Source organism: Salvia splendens, chromosome 12 (assembly GCF_004379255.2).
Source record: "Salvia splendens isolate huo1 chromosome 12, SspV2, whole genome shotgun sequence".
NCBI lineage: Eukaryota > Viridiplantae > Streptophyta > Magnoliopsida > Lamiales > Lamiaceae > Salvia > Salvia splendens.
The window spans coordinates 31763938-31782584 of record NC_056043.1 but is presented as its reverse complement, the minus strand read 5'-3'; the positions used below and the strand labels follow the sequence as shown (position 1 = coordinate 31782584).

Below are 18647 nucleotides of genomic sequence, written 5' to 3'. Positions count from 1 at the left end.
ACACACATTGGATCATGTGCGCGGGAGTATGACCATATTTCATTTAACTTGCTTCGGGCCCGCGCTAGCACAACGATATTCTATGACGGCCGAGCACATCTCAGCCCATGGCCAAGCTTTTGGGCATAGCTGGCGCGGTCTGGTTGTGTCCCATTCCTCCTCCCACATAAAAATGTCCTTATGGATCCGACTCGGGCCCTGTAGGCATCTTTTTGCAGCAATAAACAAACATTTCCAAATCTTTAATTTTCACAGTTTTTCTTATATACTCTCATTTTCTTATCATATTCTTATTGTAAACAATATTGCTAAACATTATCATGAAGTTTTAAACCTTTCTTTTCTCATTTTTGAAAACGGTTTATTTCTAACACAAAAGAATATATTTCTAACTAGGCCCTTTTTAGAGATATTACAACGCACGATTTGACACCCTTAAGTGGGAGGCTCATGTCCCTTAAGATCACCTGATAAGATTCTAAAACTCAAAATAGAGTAGGAAAATAGTTCTAAGAATACTGCAAATCTCATCTCATTATAGGTTTTTGACTAAGATATACTAATTTTTTTATTTACAAAGAGTAAGTGAATAGAAAATATTCTTTTAAGCAAGTGGATAGAGTAAAATAGCAAATTTATGTATAAATACATTTAATATATATAAATAAATTTGGTAATCATGGTATATATCATTTTTACTGTATATTTCGATAATGGGATATACGATATATCTTAAATTACGGTATATTATACTGTAATTTTTGGTATACTGTAATTTCGATATGCCGCAGTTTACGTATGTGAAATTTCATATTGTTATCATACTGAAATATTTCGATATTTTTTTGGTACAATACGTGTGGTATTTCAGTATTTTTCCCTTGTATTACATCATCTCATCTCGTAAACAATAGCGATGCAGACGCGGAAGCAGAAACAGATGCACCCGAAGAAGAAGTGGTCGTCGAGCCATAACTATAACCCGAAGACGAATAAGTCGCATCAGATGCATAGATCAAAGACGGAATACTAGATGGTGGCGGCGGAGTACCATAGGTAGGCACCGGCATTTTGGACGGTAGCGGTGGCGGCACCGCTTCAAACCCTAGTACCCGCACCACCTCCTTCATCGATGGGCGAAGTCCATAATCCGGATGCGCGCACCACAACCCCACCACCATCAACCTCTCCATCTCACTCTCAATATACCCTCCACACCCCTCCAAAGTCCCATCCGCCGCCTCAAACGTCCGCCCCGTCCCGTACAGCTCCCACACCCGCTCCACCGTCCTCACTTTCCCCCAAATAGGTTGCCTCCCCGTCGAAATCTCCAGCGCAACTATCCCGAAACTGTACACATCTGACTCCTTGCTTGCCCTTCCCGTCATCACGCACTCGGGTGCCATGTACCCCATGGTGCCGGCTAGGATCGTTGTTTGCGACCCCTTGTTGTGGTCGACGAGCCTGGCCAGCCCGAAGTCACCAAGCTTGGCATTGAAGGCCGAGTCGAGCATGACGTTGCTCGACTTGATGTCTCGGTGGACCACGCACTGCTCCCAGTCCTCGTGTAGGTACTGTAGCGCCGCCGCGAGCCCCCGTGCAATCTTGAACCGCGTCTCCCAGTTCAAAGGGGGATTTTTTTTGTTGAAGAGGTGAGAGTCTAAGCTGCCGTTTGGTTGGAGTTCGTACACCACAAGAAGCTCACGCTTCTCGTGGCACCAGCCTATGAGTTGTACGAGGTTCCTGTTGTACAAAACTGACATTTTTTAGTGATGTTTTGAACATTATTAAAACATGTCCGTTTGAAAAAAAATTGAGGAAATTTTGAAACTGAAAAATGACCAAATTCATCACTTCCGATTACAGACAACACGATCAATTTATGTTTATACCTGTGGCGTAGCCGGCTGATGATAGTTACTTCCGACGCATACTCCTTCGCGCCTTGCTTCGAGGTCTTGGAAACACGCTTCACCGCGACGTACGAGTCTAGATTCTTCAAGAAGCCTCGATAGACGCCGCCAAAGCCGCCCTCACCCAGCTTGCTTTCCTCCGCAAAATTACCCGTGGCGGCCGCAAGCTCTCCGTAGGAGAATCTTCTAGGCCCACTCCCCTTCTGAAAATCCATCTCCATAGCCGAAACATCCCCGCCCTCCTCCTCGTCCCCATTTCTCCCTCCTCTCTTCCTTCTCCATAGCCAGTATCCCACCAAAACCAGCCCAACCGCTGCCGCCGTAGATATACCCGCAATCAACCCGACCGGTTTTCCCGCCGGTTCAGGGGCAGGGCCGGTTTCATTAGATGGCGGACGCGTGTCCTCGGGGTCAGGGCCGGTGAAATTACTTTGCGTATCTTCGATTTTCAGATCCAGAGTGGAATTGAAACTCCATGACTTGACATTGTTTCTCTGGAAGCAACTTCCAGTCGCTGCAGAGAACCCGATTTCGACAAACTCCGGTAGAATAGTCCGGAGATCTATAGTGTATTCAACACTCGAGTAATAAGTCTGTGAAAACGGAGACAGTTCTACATTATTAGTAAAATTCACTAGAAATTTCATGTTTGAAGAATTATAACTAATCCAAGCATCAGTTATATCCCCCTCCGTAAGATTCTTTCTCCACGGCTTATACATGACGGAGTTCAGAGACATCACGTCGATCCCCACGTGCGAGCCGGGCAGCGGGTCCAACAGATCAGAGACCGTGTCGAATTCGACCGCCACGAACGTGTCTGTGGGGGCGAGGCCGAAGCTGCTGCCGGAGGAATTTTCCGGGATGGTGGAATTGACCGGAGCCAGGAAAAACGCGAGCCCGTCGGTCAAGCAGTAGTTGGTGGCCTGGATGACGAAGGAGAAGTAGGTGTTGAAGTCGGTCAAGTTGCCGGTGGGCTTGTCCCAGAGGTGCAGGGGTTCAGCGTAGGTGGCGCGGCCAGTGACTTGGATGTCTTTGGTGGTGAGCTGGAGGCCTTCTTCGGAGATTTGGGCGTCGCCTTCGAGCATGATCTGGAGGTTGGCCTGATCAGGCGTGATGACGGGGAGGTTGAAGGAGAGAGGAGAGGCGGTGGAGGTTGTGATAAGGAGTAGGAGATAGATTGAAAAGTAAGGCGCCATTGATGGATAGCTGCTGCTTTTGCTGTGGAAACCTCACCTCTTATAAAAAGTCTTAACGCGCGCTATTTTTGGTTGCATGCTATTTTCATTTTCTTTCTTCGTAATATTCAAGTTTATTACTCGCACGTTCAAAGTTAAATAAATCATTTTTATTTTGATAAAATAAATCAATTATTTTGATATAAATTTCTTACTTTATATCCATCCCATTCAATATGAAATATTTATTTTCGATACAAGCCTTTATCCAGTGAGTATTAAGTTAGGTAAATAGAGAATAAAGTAAAAGGAAGAAAAAAAATAAAAATTATATTACTCCACATTTTAAGAAATGCATTATTTCTAGTTGACAAGCAATGGAGATAGGCCAGCCATAGCCCAGTCATAGGGGTGTAATAGAGAATAATAAAAGGAAGAAAAAAAAAGTAATGGAATTAATGTCACTGGATTATGAGGCTCACTTTAAGTTGTTATGATATAAGTGGTAAATAAATTGATGTATAGGGGTGTAAAGATTTCCTAAAATAGAAAGTTTGAAAGTTGTTATTTTTAAAGAACGTACTAAAATGGAAATAGTTGCTATTTTTAAAAAACGGAGAGAGTATTGAATTGTTGGTATGGTACTCCCTCTGTCTGTGAAATGTTGTCCAGTTTTACTATTTTTGTCCGTCCGTGAAAAGTTTTCTATTTTGTTTTTTTCTATTTTTAAATAAAGTACTCCCTTCGTTCCCTCATAGTTGAGGCGTAACTTTTAGGTATGGAGTTTAAGAAAGGGAGAGTGTTAAATAAATAGATAAAAAAGGTAAGAGAGAAAAAAAATAAAGAGAATAAAGTAGAAAGTGAATAAAGTAAGAAAGAGTAAAGTAAGAAAGAGAAAAAAGTTACTATATTTGGAAATGACTCAACTATGAGGAAACTTTCCAAAATGGAAAAATGACTCAACTATGAGAGAACGGATGAAGTATTTTTTTATTATTAACTCTTTACGTTCACATTCTATTATAATTCACATTTCTTAAAATCTATGCTAAATCAAACTTGGACAATATTTTATGGACGGATGTATTATACAATAGGATAGTTTCCGTAGTTATAATGATACACCTCTAGACCTTGCTGATTTGAATCCATTTTTATCCCTTAATTACTTCAAATCTTTTAATAAAACTAATTTTAAAACTCTTTTTCATTTATTTAACACCAAACTGAGAGAGAATTTGGTAATGAACGATTCAACTGAACTTGTGGTATAGGATACTGTGAAGATAGCTGCCAACTCGTCGTTGTATGAGTTTGGAAACTGAAAGCTTTTTTCCTTGGACTAATATAATGGCAACAAGTCAGAGATGGCGACCAAAGTCTTCTATTTTTGGTTGCATGCTACTATTTTCATTTTCTTTCTTCGAAATAATCAAGTTTATTACAAGCACATTCAAAGTTAAATAAATCATTTTTATATTGATAAAAGAAATCAATTATTTTGATCTTTCTTATTTCATATTCATTCGATTAAATATAAAATATTTAATTTTCGATACGAGACTTTATAGTGAGTATTATTTTATAAATTAAGTTAATAGAGAATAAAGCAAGAGAAAGAAAATAAAATAAAAATTATTATTTATATTTTAAGAAATGGTATGGACCCACGGCATATTAATCATTTACTTCTTCAACTTGTGACTTGTTAAACATTCTTTTAGCTACCGAGTTAATAAGCATAATTATGAAAGCTACTATACTTTAGAAGAAGACGAGGAACAGCTGAGATTGGGCCATTAGCAACGACTGTCCCTTTAATCATGACAGGGATGTAATCAAATGCAAATTCTAAATATTGTAGAAACTTTAAATTATGATTTGCACTGTTAGAAAATGTCAATAGATGATAAAATAATAGCAACAAAAAATATCAACACAATGTCAACGATTGATGTTGTGTTGATGATGTTTGGCCAAAAATGAAATTAAATAAAGGCCAGCTATTAAAAGATCAAAATGAACTTATTTAATTTGACAAAATATTTTAGGCCCGATTTTATAAATTTCTATGGCTCAACTTAATTCATTTGACAAACCAGTTATTACTACAAGTCACATATTCCAACAAAATTATTTAATTTAATATGCAATGCATAAAAATCAAATGAGTTGAAATTAATTGTACTAAAAATAGAAAAATTCCATCCCCGTGGAATTCATATATACCTAGGTGTTGTATTTATCCAGCAATGGAACTTGTATCCACCAACCATAGGTTTCCCGATTTAATTGTCTTTCTTCGCTCTCACAAATAGTTAAGAGTTTTTATTTAACAATGATACTAATTTATTATTTTATTATAAACTATTTAATAGTTTATTTATATGGAGTATATTTTTAATCCATGTCAAAACCAAATGCAACATTTTATCTTAGAGTCCTAATATCACAACAATACTTGTAGTGTTTATTCTAATTTTCATCTTTTTTAAAATTTATGGGCCCAAGTTCTTACTTTTGAAAAACTCAGGACTCGTAATTGTTGAAGCCATTCATAGCTCTTTGAAGGACTGCTGCTATATTTGCATTATGTCTGTTTAAAAAGTCGGTGTTGGACACTTGGACTCATGAATAATGTAAGAAAAATGAGAAGGTTATGATTTGTTTTTTCAGTAACTTGCATGTCTATAGTATCATCCATAAACCTTTATTTCGACAATTATCAATTTGTGACATTTCTTTATTTGAAGCTTGCAGTAAGACCAATTGATTTTTCCCATAAGTCTATTAGATCATTAATTAGTTCAGTTTATAAAAACTCCAGGTCGAACTCATAAACGTTCTCATTGGTCACAAGTCACAACCATTTGGATCATAGGCTCTCTCTCAATTAAAACACCATATATTACAAATGAAAACTCATCCCAAGAGATGATGAGTATACTAGACGAAATTATAGCTCATTTAATTTATAAACCACACATACAATCATACTCAATTCGATGGAATTGTTTGATCTTAAAGGGGATCTTCTATAATTTCGCACGTGAGGGGTGATTTCTTGGTTTCGTCCAGTCATTAATAACTTGATTATTTTTAGATAATAGTAGATAGAAACAATGCTTGTAAGGAGTCCTATTAAAACCAAGGAATATAGGCCTGCCCGCCATCCACACCAGAATAAATAAAGTTTTCCGAAAAAACCTGCTAGTGGAGGAAGACCTCCTAGGGATAAGAGACATACAAATTGCTTTATACAACCAATGTGAAAACCATCAACTCAGTTCTTGAAGGTACTACTATCAATTCACAAACATCAACCAATGACTTTAGCTAGGGTTGTGTATCCATCATTGCTTGCTACCTTAATGCAGTTGCAGCCTGTTGAAGCAACCAATGTTATACACATGCTTGATAGTATACATTTATTTTGGGCATGCAAATTAAGAAAATGGTATTTGATGAGTTAATTAGATAAATGAAGAGAAAAGAAAGTAAAATTACCCCAAGTTCACTACATCTGGTTTGTTCCTTTTATGCAGCTCGGCATTCTCTTGACTTACAAAGTGTATCTTCTTGTGTAGTTCTAAATTCTCTTGTTGAGTGAGGTTTGCCTGAGACAAGAGTGATAAGTTTATTCAAGAACATTACACAGTTGGAGATATATGGACTTCTCACAAGGTTATATACCTTCATGTGTAGCTCTCTTATCTCCTCCCTCATCGTTTGTTCCTACCAGAGAAGAATATTAGGGATACAATCTCGTTCATTGAAGTGTACCTTATATGTGTATAGAGACTAATCATACTAGATATTTTAGTTGATATCTTTTTATTTCATATTTTCTAAATAAATATTTGAATAGTTTTTACCTTCCTCGTTCGCACTCCTTTTAGACTCTTCTCGAGTTGATTTTCGAGATTTTGGAGGTCCTCAACGCTCAATCCTGAAAGCTCTTCTCCTAAAAGCCGCCTGCACATACTCACCGGGAAAATGCATGTGGTATGCTTTTAGACATGCTTGGTATGATAGAGTGAAATAAAGGTAGAATAATAGGAAATGATTGACAAACTCAAAATAGTTCATCTACTTAGTATGCATAAGAAATACTAATGGAAACAATAACAAAATTCATAGAGAATAAAATTGCGTAGGAAAATATTGTGAAACCATACAGCATGGAAGGGTACTTTTTTTCAGAATAAAATTTAAAAGACAAAGAATGATAATAAATACCACGGGTTGGGGAATGAATGACTATTTCTAATCTAGTAGGAATGATAATTCCAAATAGAACACTGATTTCTACAAACATATTGTACCAAGCAAAGAAGTGCACAACATTATAAATCTGATAAACCATGAAGTTTGAATTTGTTCGCAATTATCCTACAACTTTTTTGGTAAAATGGTACTATTTGATATAACAGCTCGGAAATCATACATGAACATCACTACCGTTGAGTTGAACAATGTTTTTTATTCTCATAAATAACACGACGTCGTATGGTTGAAATATCAACAATATATTACAGACATGAGACCACATTATTTCGCCGTGGGATAGTTGCGAATAAATCCAAAATTTATGTTTTTTCATAATGGTATATAAAGTTGTTGGACATATCATAATTCGACCAAACATTATGATTTTTCCGGCAACTTGTCCTTGATTGTAATGCACATACACTCCACTCTATTGCTACATATGGAAAGTTGGACATACCTGCGACATTGTTGCAAGTACTGCAGCTGTTGCCTCAAGCTTGATGCTTCCCTCTGCCAAAACTGCAACAAAGACAAAATGGATGATTAGTGTATTGACCATATTTCTGCTGACACTAAGGCTATGTTGAACCCAAAAATCTTGAAAGAACTTAAAATGGATTACTTATTACCTACAGATATATGTTTGCAACTAATTATAGCATACAATTTCAACTAAGCCATATAATCCCTCAATCATGTTAAAAATGAAACGTTTTCCTTTTTTAGGTTGTCCCATTAAAAATGAAACGTTTCCTACAATAGAAAGAACATCATTTCTATTTTGTCATCTTTCTTACTTTATTCTCTCCTTATTAACTTATAAAAAAACACTACATAAATTCATTTCTAATGGGACGGAGGGAGTACATACTATGTCGTTCTATGAAAAATAGTCTTAACAGTGAATTACACAATTTTTAATGCAAAATTGGTAAGTAAGAAAGAGATAGAAAAAATAAGTTGTTAAAGTGTTATAAGTAGAAAATAACACTAATGAGAAAGAAATTTAATGAAACTCAGTACTGATATATCCATTAACTAGCCCCATATTGTAATGGAAGGAATGGAACATCAGTTATGTCACAAAAACATAGTTTGATCAGCTGGACGATTAGGTAAATTATAACAACCTTTTTATTTAAAGCTAAAACCCTAAACTCCATATACTAGTACTTTCTAGCAAAAGGGCTTGTCATATGACTCATATCATATATCGATATAGATTCATTAATCCCATTATTCTTCTTAAGTTTTAGGGCATATAACATATATTCACTTAAAATTGTGATGATATCAACTTTACTCAATCATGACCTAAAATATTCACAAATATATTGCTTTTCTTGAAGATGCAATTCACATATTATTTCCATTGTTCATTTACAAATTTTATTCTAGTTAAGTGAGAAGTAAATAACATGGTAGTAAATCAGAAAATTATAGAATAAGTGTACCTTGATCTCAGAAGTAGGATTGATGAAACGATAATTGTCCTCTTTCAGCTTCGTGTATCTTTCTATCACCGATTTCATACTGCTAAACATTAACACCACATGAGGATTGATCATATCATAGTTCATGTTCCGAACTTTTAGCATTTTTCGAAAAGGTTCATTTCTTACATTTTCACTTGAAAAAAATCATCTAACCTCAAAAAAAGTTTGATTTACCCCGTGCCTTTGGCGATGGAGCTGAATTCTTAGGAATGCAAATTCTAGCTGGTCAAGTGACTCGTTATTTCGTCATGGGATTTTATAAGGCGGTGCGTGGATCAATTTTTTACAACATTGGTTTGGTGGATGCGAGATATAAGATTGATAGGATATAGGAGTAGTAGAATAGAAATAGTTGCATTAATATATGTTCATGTTGTGTTTAGATTAGATTAATTGATTGTTGTCATGTTGTGTATATAGTACATTGAACCACTAAAATGCAAAAAATAGAAGAAAAAAATAGAATTTTCTTTATGATCTTGTTAAAAAGATTATACTAATATAATGAGGACTTTTAGAACATTATTCATATATAGGGATCGATAAGTTCATGTATGCATCTGATTTTCTAATTTTCTAAGTATAAATATGTTACTTTTCATCGACTTTTCGAAGATATCTGAATTGAAAATGTGGCAAACAAAAGATATTGATAAGTTACTACGGGTTGAAATTGAAGAGAATAAAGTGTAAGGCTAAACGCATCGATTGGATTTGAACAAATAGCATTTGGATTCACTGAATTATTTCAAAAACTCCCTCCGTCCCGCACTACTCGCACCTTTCCTTTTGGGCACGTAGATTAAGGAATGAGTGATAGACAAAGTCAACAATTACGGCTGTAGGTATAAATTGTTACTAAAAATGGAAAGAGTGCAAATAACTTGGGACGCCCAGAAAGGAAATAAGTGCAAGTAGTGCGAGACGGGGGGAGTACAATTCTAGCCATTAATCATTTGTGCAGGAGTTCAAAATTTGTTTATTCCCTATGTATTCAATCATACATATATTAAGAAGTAAAATCAAATAGAGTACCAAAACATATCGATCTTCAAATAATATTAAGATGTGTATGTAGATATATATTTCCCAGATTTAGAGGTTGAGATGCATAGTAATAAATTAATATTGCTAATTTAATTAAGAGAGAAAATGAACCTGGTGCTTGCAAAATCATAGAGCTTCTCTGTGCTGGAAAACACAATCAATCCCACTTCAGCATCACACAAGATTGACAACTCCTTAGCCTTCTTGAGCAGCCCACTTCTCCTCTTCGAGAAGGTCACCTGCCTGCTCGTCGAGTTATCGATCCGCCTAATTACTATTTTGCCCCTCCCCATCTCCTCCCCCAACACCAATTCTAGGGTTTATTCTTCCGCTTCCTACAACAAAGTAAAGTCAAACATATGAATACAATTATGTGGGACATGATACATATATTTGAAGAAAATTTGGAATAAGGGACAATTTGAAGACTTACTAATTTGGAAAACAACTCTCTTTGGAAATAAAAGGATTATGGGACAATTGTTCTTAGCTTTATGTGGAAAGGAGGAAAGTGGTTTCAACAAAGCCAAACTTCCTTACAAAACTAGGAGCTTTTTTTAAATTTTAGGATAATGTTAAGTGTATTTTACATGTAGCTACAATGTGTTTTACAGGTCTGTCTGATCTAGAACATTCGAAACTGTATTTAATCGACTACTTACCAGCTATTCTGATAGATACCACATGTTTTACAAGTCTATCCGATCGGATACATACGAGACTGAATTAAATTGAATACTCGCTCTGATATTCTGACACATATTAAACCTTAAATGAGACGAGAAACCAATTAGGGTTGAGCAAGTGGAGAACCTATATTCACTCTTGTACTTGATAGAGTTAAATATGTAAGTGAAGTGTGACTACCTCGTACATACATAAATTGGGAAAACCCCTTTTTGATTGGGTGGGATTGGTTTGTGCAAATGATTTAGAAAATTGATGCCGCTGTCTAGCGAATAGATGATAGACACGTGTATGCATATAAGTAGGCGCTTTTCATATCATAGTTTTCGGGTACAAGTGTAATGGAAATGTACAAGCGTGACATGTGGGATTTTGAAAAAATACTAACGTCTTTCAGTGTTCTTTTATTTTTTCTATTTTAATATGTATCTATATCGATTTATTTGTATTACTAATTTTCGAAAGTGGATCATAGTTTTTATTAATACATCACAAAATTGGATTTGCTGACTAGCTTGAATGGACACGGTTCAATTTGTAAAATGTTACTACTGTTTTACGACTTGCAACCATTACATTGCACTACAATAAAAAGGTAAAGACATTTTTTTAATTCAAGAACGTTAATTTATGTATAAAATTTATATCGACGCTTCAAAAAATATTTCCATTTTTTCTTGATATCCCCAGCTAAAAAATTAAGAATGCAAATGGAAGCGTTTTCAACTTTAACAAAAAAAAGTTTTTCTTTGTGCTATAAATTTTGGTAAATTTTCAAAAAATTGTACTAACGCAGATAATTGTGTTTTTAATTTTATGTCCATAAAAGATTAGTTTGTTGTGTTTAGAGGGATTATATAGATGGGGAGCCTTATTCTCCTTTTCACATCTTAGATCCTTTTTCCTTCTTAATATTACCCGTTAGATCCAATTCATCAACGGACCACCTTGATTCTTAAATTATAGTTCCGTGTTGCATTATAGGTCCTTTCTTTATGCATTATGGGGGTAATATAGGAATTGGGTGAAAATTGAACCGCCATATTTTTGGCAATCGCGAATTTTGAGGGATATGAAATCATCCGTCTCTTCAACCTCCCTCATTCATCACTCTCTCATCAGATTCCACTCGCCCCACTCCCTCCACTCTCTAAAACCCTAGTCGTTCTTCAAGCGTGAAGAATTGACAGCAGCCAACCCAGATTTCAGCGATTCAAGTCTACCGGTGATTTCGTCTAACCCAAATCGACCATCGTTGACTCGTTTCATGTTATTTTCAACAAATCGATTAGGTTTGTTTGACCTGCGATTTTGGGTCTTTTTTGTTTTGATTTTGTAGTACCGAAAAATAAAAAATGTAGCTTCGCTTTTACCGTGTTTGTTTAAATTCACAATTTCCTACTTATTCGTCTATGGTTGCCTATGATTATCACGGGTAGTCAATGAGATGTGTTGAACAGGCATGGATTTAGGTCTCTTATATTTTTGTTGTTTGGCAGATCCAAAATGTCGAAAAGAGGACGTCCACGCTCGCAAGCATCACAGGGTTCATGTATATTGGCGTCGCTACTTGTGCTTTTCAATATCCTATTTGTTACAGAGGATTCAGTTTGATGATTGCATATAAAATGTTTAAATGTGAATTTACAGTGATAATCATTTGATTTATCTTATGCATTATGTGCTTGGTTTGTACGCATCAGTCGTTGTTATTGCAGTTTTTGTTGCATTTTAGAGGTGTATTTAGTGGAATGAGTGATGTACCGACTAATAGCAAGAATTTTTTTTTCATTATATAACTTAAATTGTGCATTATGTACCATGATATATGCATTACTGAAAGTATATTAAGCATTATTAACCGTATAAGCTGTGGCAGTGTAATATGAAAATGTGATTGTGTATTTGATGTGGTTTATTGTACTTGTGGACTGATTCATAGTAGTAAATAAGCTATATATTTTCTGTATCTTATGCATTATGTGTAGATAAGGAGGTGTATTTGATGATTTGATGTGCGATAATTATTTGCTTTATCTTATGCATTATGTGTTTGGTTTGTATGCATTAATTTTTCCTATTGTAGTTTTTTTTGCTTTTGAAAGGTGTATTTACTGGAATGAGTGATGTACAGACTAATAGCAAGAAAAATTTTTTTGTTCATTATATAACTTAAAATGTGCATTACGTACATTTTTTGTGCATTTTCTGTGTAACACATGTGCATTTTTGTGTTTAGACAATGCATTATTAGTAATTTTTAATGCATTATGAGGTTGTGTTATGCATTATTTCATATGATATATGCATTAATCTGTAAAATGCTAGCAGCATTATGTATTCTGATTTATTGATAATGTTTTGATGTATTACTTTGTTTGTTCCATATCAGAGAAGCGGCTAAGATCAGACATTGACGATGCAGTTGACGATGTTATTCCAGTTGACTAGAATTATGGTTTGGAGTGAGTCTTGGTTCGGCTATAGGGAGATCTTGGTTAATGGGTTAACTGATATTCGAATAGATGTTTCAATTTAAAACTGTACTTTTTCGCAACTTAATAAGTGCGTTTGGATATTAGCTAATGATTTTGAGACTGCGTAAATTGTTCGTATTCAGCATTAAAGAGTGTGCATTGTGTTTTACAATCTGTGCATTACTCCTTTATCAACTGTCATTATTTGCAATATAGTGTTCGTTACGATAATAATTGTGTATATGCAAAGTCTGAGCATTATGTGTAATTATATTGTCATTATTTACAGTTAATTATGCATTATAAGAAGTATGCATGGTAAATTTAAAGTGGATATAAACGTTGCGACAGAATTCAGGGGTGCATGGTTTATTTCAACTGGATATAAATTCAACATTAGATAAATTAGTGCATTATTTGATTAAAACGTTGCATTATTTACCAAGAAATTATCATTATTTAAAATTTTGTATTGAATAAGACATATCAACGGGCTGCATTATTTATTCCAATAAGTGAATTTTTAAATTTAATCATTTCACCAGAATTCAGGGGTCCATGGAATATTAAAATCGGATATCAATTCTGCAATAGACATTTTAGTGCATTATTTTACTAAAACATTGCATTATGACCTAGAAAAAATAAAAATTGGGAACAAATAAAATAATTCATCAGAACACAACTGATACAAAGTTGACTTCTTTAAATAAAAACCAAACGTTGCATTATGACAGATATAAAGTTCCAATAACAAAACAAAAACATGACCTAGTGCAAGACACAAGAAGTTGCTATATGTACGTACTATACCCTAGCCCCTAGTCTTATTGAACCGTGGGGGGAAACAAGAAACGTGTGTCAAACATCGTATCACGGTACATCTTATTCGTATGCACTGCAGTTCACATAATTTGCATTATACAGTCAATAATATGCATTACTCGCTACAATTTGGTGCATTATTCGAATTGTTTTACAATTTGTAATTAATGTGTACGTACTATACCCTAGCCCCTAATCTTATTAAACCCTTGGGGGGAACAAGAAACGTGTGCCAACATCGTAACACGGTACATCTTGTTCGTATGCAATGCATATCACATATCAATTATATCCATAACTCGTTTCAATGTGGTGCATTATTAGTAGCTGTTTACGATTCGTTATTAATGTGTACGTACTAAACCCTAGCCCATAACCTTATTAAACCCTTAGGATAAACAAGAACCGTGTGCCAAACAACGAAACACGGTAAATCTTATTCGTATGCATTGTTCGTGTGCCAAACAACGAAACACGGTAAATCACATTCATTACATATCACAAATAATGCATTATAGAAACTAAACTACGCATTATACTATACAAAATATACATTATGTGCAACACAGACGAATTAATGCAGCTCGTGTATTTGGACAATGTTTTTTAGACTATGAACATACTACACCCTAGCCCCTAGGCTTGTTAAACCCTTAGGGAAAACAACAAACGTGCGCCAAACATCGAAACACGACACAACTTAAATTAAACGGGTCTGGGATAAATGTTCATTACATATCACAAATAATGCATTACAGAAACAAAACTACGCATTATACTATACAATATGTACATTATGTGCATCAGTAAAAAAACTACCTACGCGCTATTCTCTGCAGACAGTGCATGTGACTTCGTGAGTGCACTGCATTCAATAATAGATTGTCTCTTTGGCACAGGAGAAACTAAGCAATTGGGAAGAGAAGTCCAGTCCCAACAAAGACTTTCCCAGGACTTAGCACTTAGCAGTAAGACCAATTTGCATATAAAAAACAAACCTGCTTACTAGATATTGTAAAAACACAACCACTTGCATAGAGATAGGAAAAGCTAATCAGAAAATGGTATCCATTTACAACCTTGGTATCCTTTATAAACAACCAAATGTTGGATACGCTTGGAGTATGCCAATGCAGCATCGTATAAACTGTAAAAGATCCAAAAACCTAGTTATTGTGTAATGATATCCAATAGCATAGAAATTATAGTAGAAATAACATAAAACAACAGCAGGTAATAGATCCCAGGAAAGATTGCAATTACCTTGAGGAGTCTGTGAAGCAAGTTGCAAAAGTCAGTGCATTTATTCGAGCTAGAGGAGCACTGATATAAAATGGAGAATGTTGAGAAAATTACAAAGGAGAAAATGAATACTCCGTATGTCGCATGCAACACAATCAGATAATCAAACGACATCGTTTTTTCGCTCGACGACAATCAGACGATCGACGACGATTTCCTCGGCACGAGAGTCTCGTGGCTGAATCGAGTGGGGAGAGACAGCGGAAGCCGGAGCTTCGTGTTGAGGATTAGGAAGAAGGATAAGCGGAGGATTCTGAAACCGAATCTCCAGCACATCCACGCGGTTTCCGATGAAATTGAGGATAGATGGAACGAATTGAGGATTTACAACCACATGGAAGAGAACCACAAATTGAACGTGATCTGCAATCAAAATAACCGCTGAGTTTGGAAGAGAAAATTATGGGATTTTCCATAACAACCGCCAACGTTAATTCCCTAAACTAGCCTTTTCACAATTTTTAATGAATTAATTAAATATAATCTGGGATTAATTTGGGCGGTTAGATCCTTATAATGAATGGCCGAGATTAAGAAGGAAATAGGAGAAAAGATGCAAAAAGGAAATGAATACATCCCTTATATAGATTATATATATATATATATATATAGGGAGATGATCAAAGTATAACTAATATTAAGTGTATAACTAGAGAACAAATCTTAGCCACACATCTTAATACTCCAAATTAATCATATGGCTTAAACAAACTTTCAGATTTTTATGAAAAAAAACTTGTCCAAGGGCATTTTGGGAATTCAATACATCAATGTGAATTCATGAATAACATATAATCATAGTGAATCCATGCGCCGCGCTAGCTGTCTCTGTGGCGGAGCTGCCGCAGGCTCCGCCCACTCCGACGCCTTCTCAGACGGTTTCGGCGGCTGCACCGCTGCCGTCGGTGGTGATCTCGTCGACTTCTTCGGCTCCGTGGCTGTACCTCTACGTCGGACTCACCGGGATCAGCGTCGGCGGGAAATCTCTGAGAATCCAGCGCGGCGCGTTTGCGATTGGTCGGCGGGGGAGGGAAGGGGTGATCGTGGACTCGGGGACGACGGTGACGAGGTTTCCGGCGGCGGTTTATGCGGCGCTGTGCGACGCGTTCAGGAACATGACGGGGGAGCTGCGGCCTCAACAGATACCAAAATGTGGAATAAGCGAATTTAAGTGCATATTTAAGTACTCCTATTAATTAGATTCGTAACATTTTTTTAATCAAAGAATCCGAGTGGAGGTTGTTTTATTTTTTATCAGCTTAAGAAGGACTGCTAAACAATTTCCACTAGATTTAAATAAAACAAAGTGGAACAACCAGCTCGTGCCACAAAAAATATTTAATTCAAAATTAATGGCAATAAGTGATTATATATCACTATTAGTATGCATGATTTCACTTCACCGTTGTTAACAAAACACATCACTATTAGCATGATTTTACTTCACTCTAGTTTACAAAACACATCACTCTTAGTATGATTTTACTTCACTCTTGTTTACAAAACACATCACTCTTAGTATGATTTTACTTCACTCTTGTTTACAAAACACATCACTCTTAGCATGATTTTACTTCACTCTTGTTTACAAAACACATCACTCTTAGTATGATTTTACTTCACTCTTGTTTACGAAACACATCACTCTTAGCATGATTTTACTTCACTCTTGTTTACAAAACACATCACTCTTATTATGATTTTACTTCACTCTTGTTCACAAAACACATCACTGTTAGTATGATTTTACTTCACTCTTGTTTACAAAACACATCACTCTTATTCTGATTTTACTTCACTCTTGTTTACAAAACACATCACTCTTATTCTCATTTTACTTCACTCTTGTTTACAAAACACATCACTCTTATTCTCATTTTACTTCACTCTTGTTTACAAAACACATCACTTTTATTCTCATTTTACTTCACTCTTGTTTACAAAACACATCACTATTAGCATGATTTTACTCCACTCTTGTTTACAAAACACATCACTCTTATTATGATTTACTTCACTCTTGTACACAAAACACATCACTCTTAGTATGATTTTACTTCACTCTTGTTTACAAAACACATCACTCTTATTCTGATTTTACTTCACTCTTGTTTACAAAACACATCACTCTTAGCATGATTTTACTTCACTCTTGTTTACAAAACACATCACTCTTAGCATGATTTTACTTCACTCTTGTTTACAAAACACATCACTCTTAGCATGATTTTACTTCACTCTTGTTTACAAAGCACATCACTCTTAGCATGATTTTACTTCAATGTTGTTTACAAAACACATCACTCTTAGCATGATTTTACTTCACTCTTATTTACAAAACACATCACTCTTAGTACTCCCTCCGTCCCATGCTACTCGCACTTTTCATTTTAGGCCGTAAATTTGGGATTGATTTTTTGTGTAATTAAAAAAGAATTTTAAGTGTAATGAGACATCACTTAATAAAAGAGCTCTTAAGTTAAACTAACATATTAATTAAATGCATTAATTCTAACTTAAATTATAAATAGTGTAAGGACTTTGTGACGAGCCGAAAAGCAAACGTGCGAGTAGCACGGGACGGAGGGAGTATGATTTAACTTCACTATTATTTAAAAAAACATCACTATTAGAATGATTCAGTTTTTTAAGTAATACTAAATGCTCAAGCTAAAAAATTAGTATAAATGCAGTTTATAGTATAAACAACAACAACAAAATAAGTAATGAAATCAATATAATAATAACATAAAAATTGGTAAGAACTTACGGGCAATATGATTTGGAGAAAATGGCAATTTTATACTACTTATCCTAATTAACATCAAATGCACAGTATGAATATCTAATAGTGTGATACACACTGTTAGAAGTCACACATAAAAATGTCGAATGAATATTACAAACCGAAAAAGAATTTCAAAAACCCCAAACACATCAATTCAACTGATCCAAACCCCCAAACACCGCAAATCAATATATATTACATACACACTCCGCCATAGCCTAGAAAGGAAAATAAAAACTCAGGTCCTGAGCGCCGCGCCGACGACGAACGAAGCTACGGCGACGGCGACGGTGAGCGACGGAAGCCAGCGCCGGTGCGGGACCTTCCTGCGCGGCTGAGCTACCGATGAGAGCGAAGACGGTTTCGGCAACCGCCATTGTCGCAACCAAAACTCTCTTCTGCGACACCGCCAACTGCGAGGAGAAGATGAGAAGAGAGAAGAAGAGAAGAAGACGCAACGCGGTTTGAATTCAATTTTCGAAATTGGATTTAATTCGCTGTGCAATGACCAAAATACCCCTGACTTGTTATTATGGAGTAAATTTGTGATTGAGGGAGCTAATATCTCATTAAATTCGAAAATTAATATTAGCCCTTGATTTTTTTGATCTTGTGGCTATGATTTGTTCTCTAGTTATTTGCTTAAGGAGTATTTGCCATAG

At 35.5% G+C, this 18647-nt stretch overlaps 3 protein-coding genes across 3 annotated transcripts; 1 reads left to right on the top strand and 2 right to left on the bottom strand.

Moving 5' to 3' along the window:
- Nucleotides 1-797: 797 nt before the first annotated feature.
- Nucleotides 798-3189, bottom strand: LOC121756950 (L-type lectin-domain containing receptor kinase IX.1-like). Its single transcript, XM_042152387.1, has 2 exons — nt 1893-3189; nt 798-1743 (listed from the first exon to the last, which is right to left on the bottom strand). Exons 1-2 carry the CDS (start codon nt 3110-3112, stop codon nt 897-899), a joined length of 2067 nt encoding a protein of 688 aa, XP_042008321.1. The 5' UTR covers nt 3113-3189; the 3' UTR covers nt 798-896.
- A 3405-nt stretch (nt 3190-6594) lies between these two features.
- On the bottom strand, nt 6595-10199 carry LOC121757896 (MADS-box transcription factor 23-like). Its single transcript, XM_042153356.1, has 6 exons — nt 10018-10199; nt 8818-8896; nt 7821-7882; nt 6967-7066; nt 6785-6826; nt 6595-6708 (listed from the first exon to the last, which is right to left on the bottom strand). The coding sequence occupies exons 1-6, from the start codon at nt 10197-10199 to the stop codon at nt 6595-6597; spliced, it is 579 nt and encodes a 192-aa protein (XP_042009290.1).
- Nucleotides 10200-10507: 308 nt separating this feature from the next.
- On the top strand, nt 10508-16393 carry LOC121757895 (aspartic proteinase nepenthesin-2-like). Its single transcript, XM_042153355.1, has 2 exons — nt 10508-10520; nt 15999-16393. The coding sequence occupies exons 1-2, from the start codon at nt 10508-10510 to the stop codon at nt 16391-16393; spliced, it is 408 nt and encodes a 135-aa protein (XP_042009289.1).
- The last annotated feature ends 2254 nt before the right edge of the window (nt 16394-18647 follow it).

Bases quoted from the DNA above. Each gene is read 5' to 3' on its own strand.
- LOC121756950 (XM_042152387.1), bottom strand. From the start codon at position 3,112: ATGGCGCCTTACTTTTCAATCTATCTCCTACTCCTTATCACAACCTCC. The intron at 1,744-1,892 runs GTATAAACATAA...TTTGTACAACAG, and splicing joins ATCAGCCGGCTACGCCACAG to GAACCTCGTACAACTCATAG.
- LOC121757896 (XM_042153356.1), bottom strand. From the start codon at position 10,199: ATGGGGAGGGGCAAAATAGTAATTAGGCGGATCGATAACTCGACGAGC. The intron at 7,067-7,820 runs GTATGTCCAACT...GAGTATGTGCAG, and splicing joins TACTTGCAACAATGTCGCAG to GCGGCTTTTAGGAGAAGAGC. The intron at 6,827-6,966 runs GTAAAAACTATT...CTTCTCTGGTAG, and splicing joins AAGGAGTGCGAACGAGGAAG to GAACAAACGATGAGGGAGGA.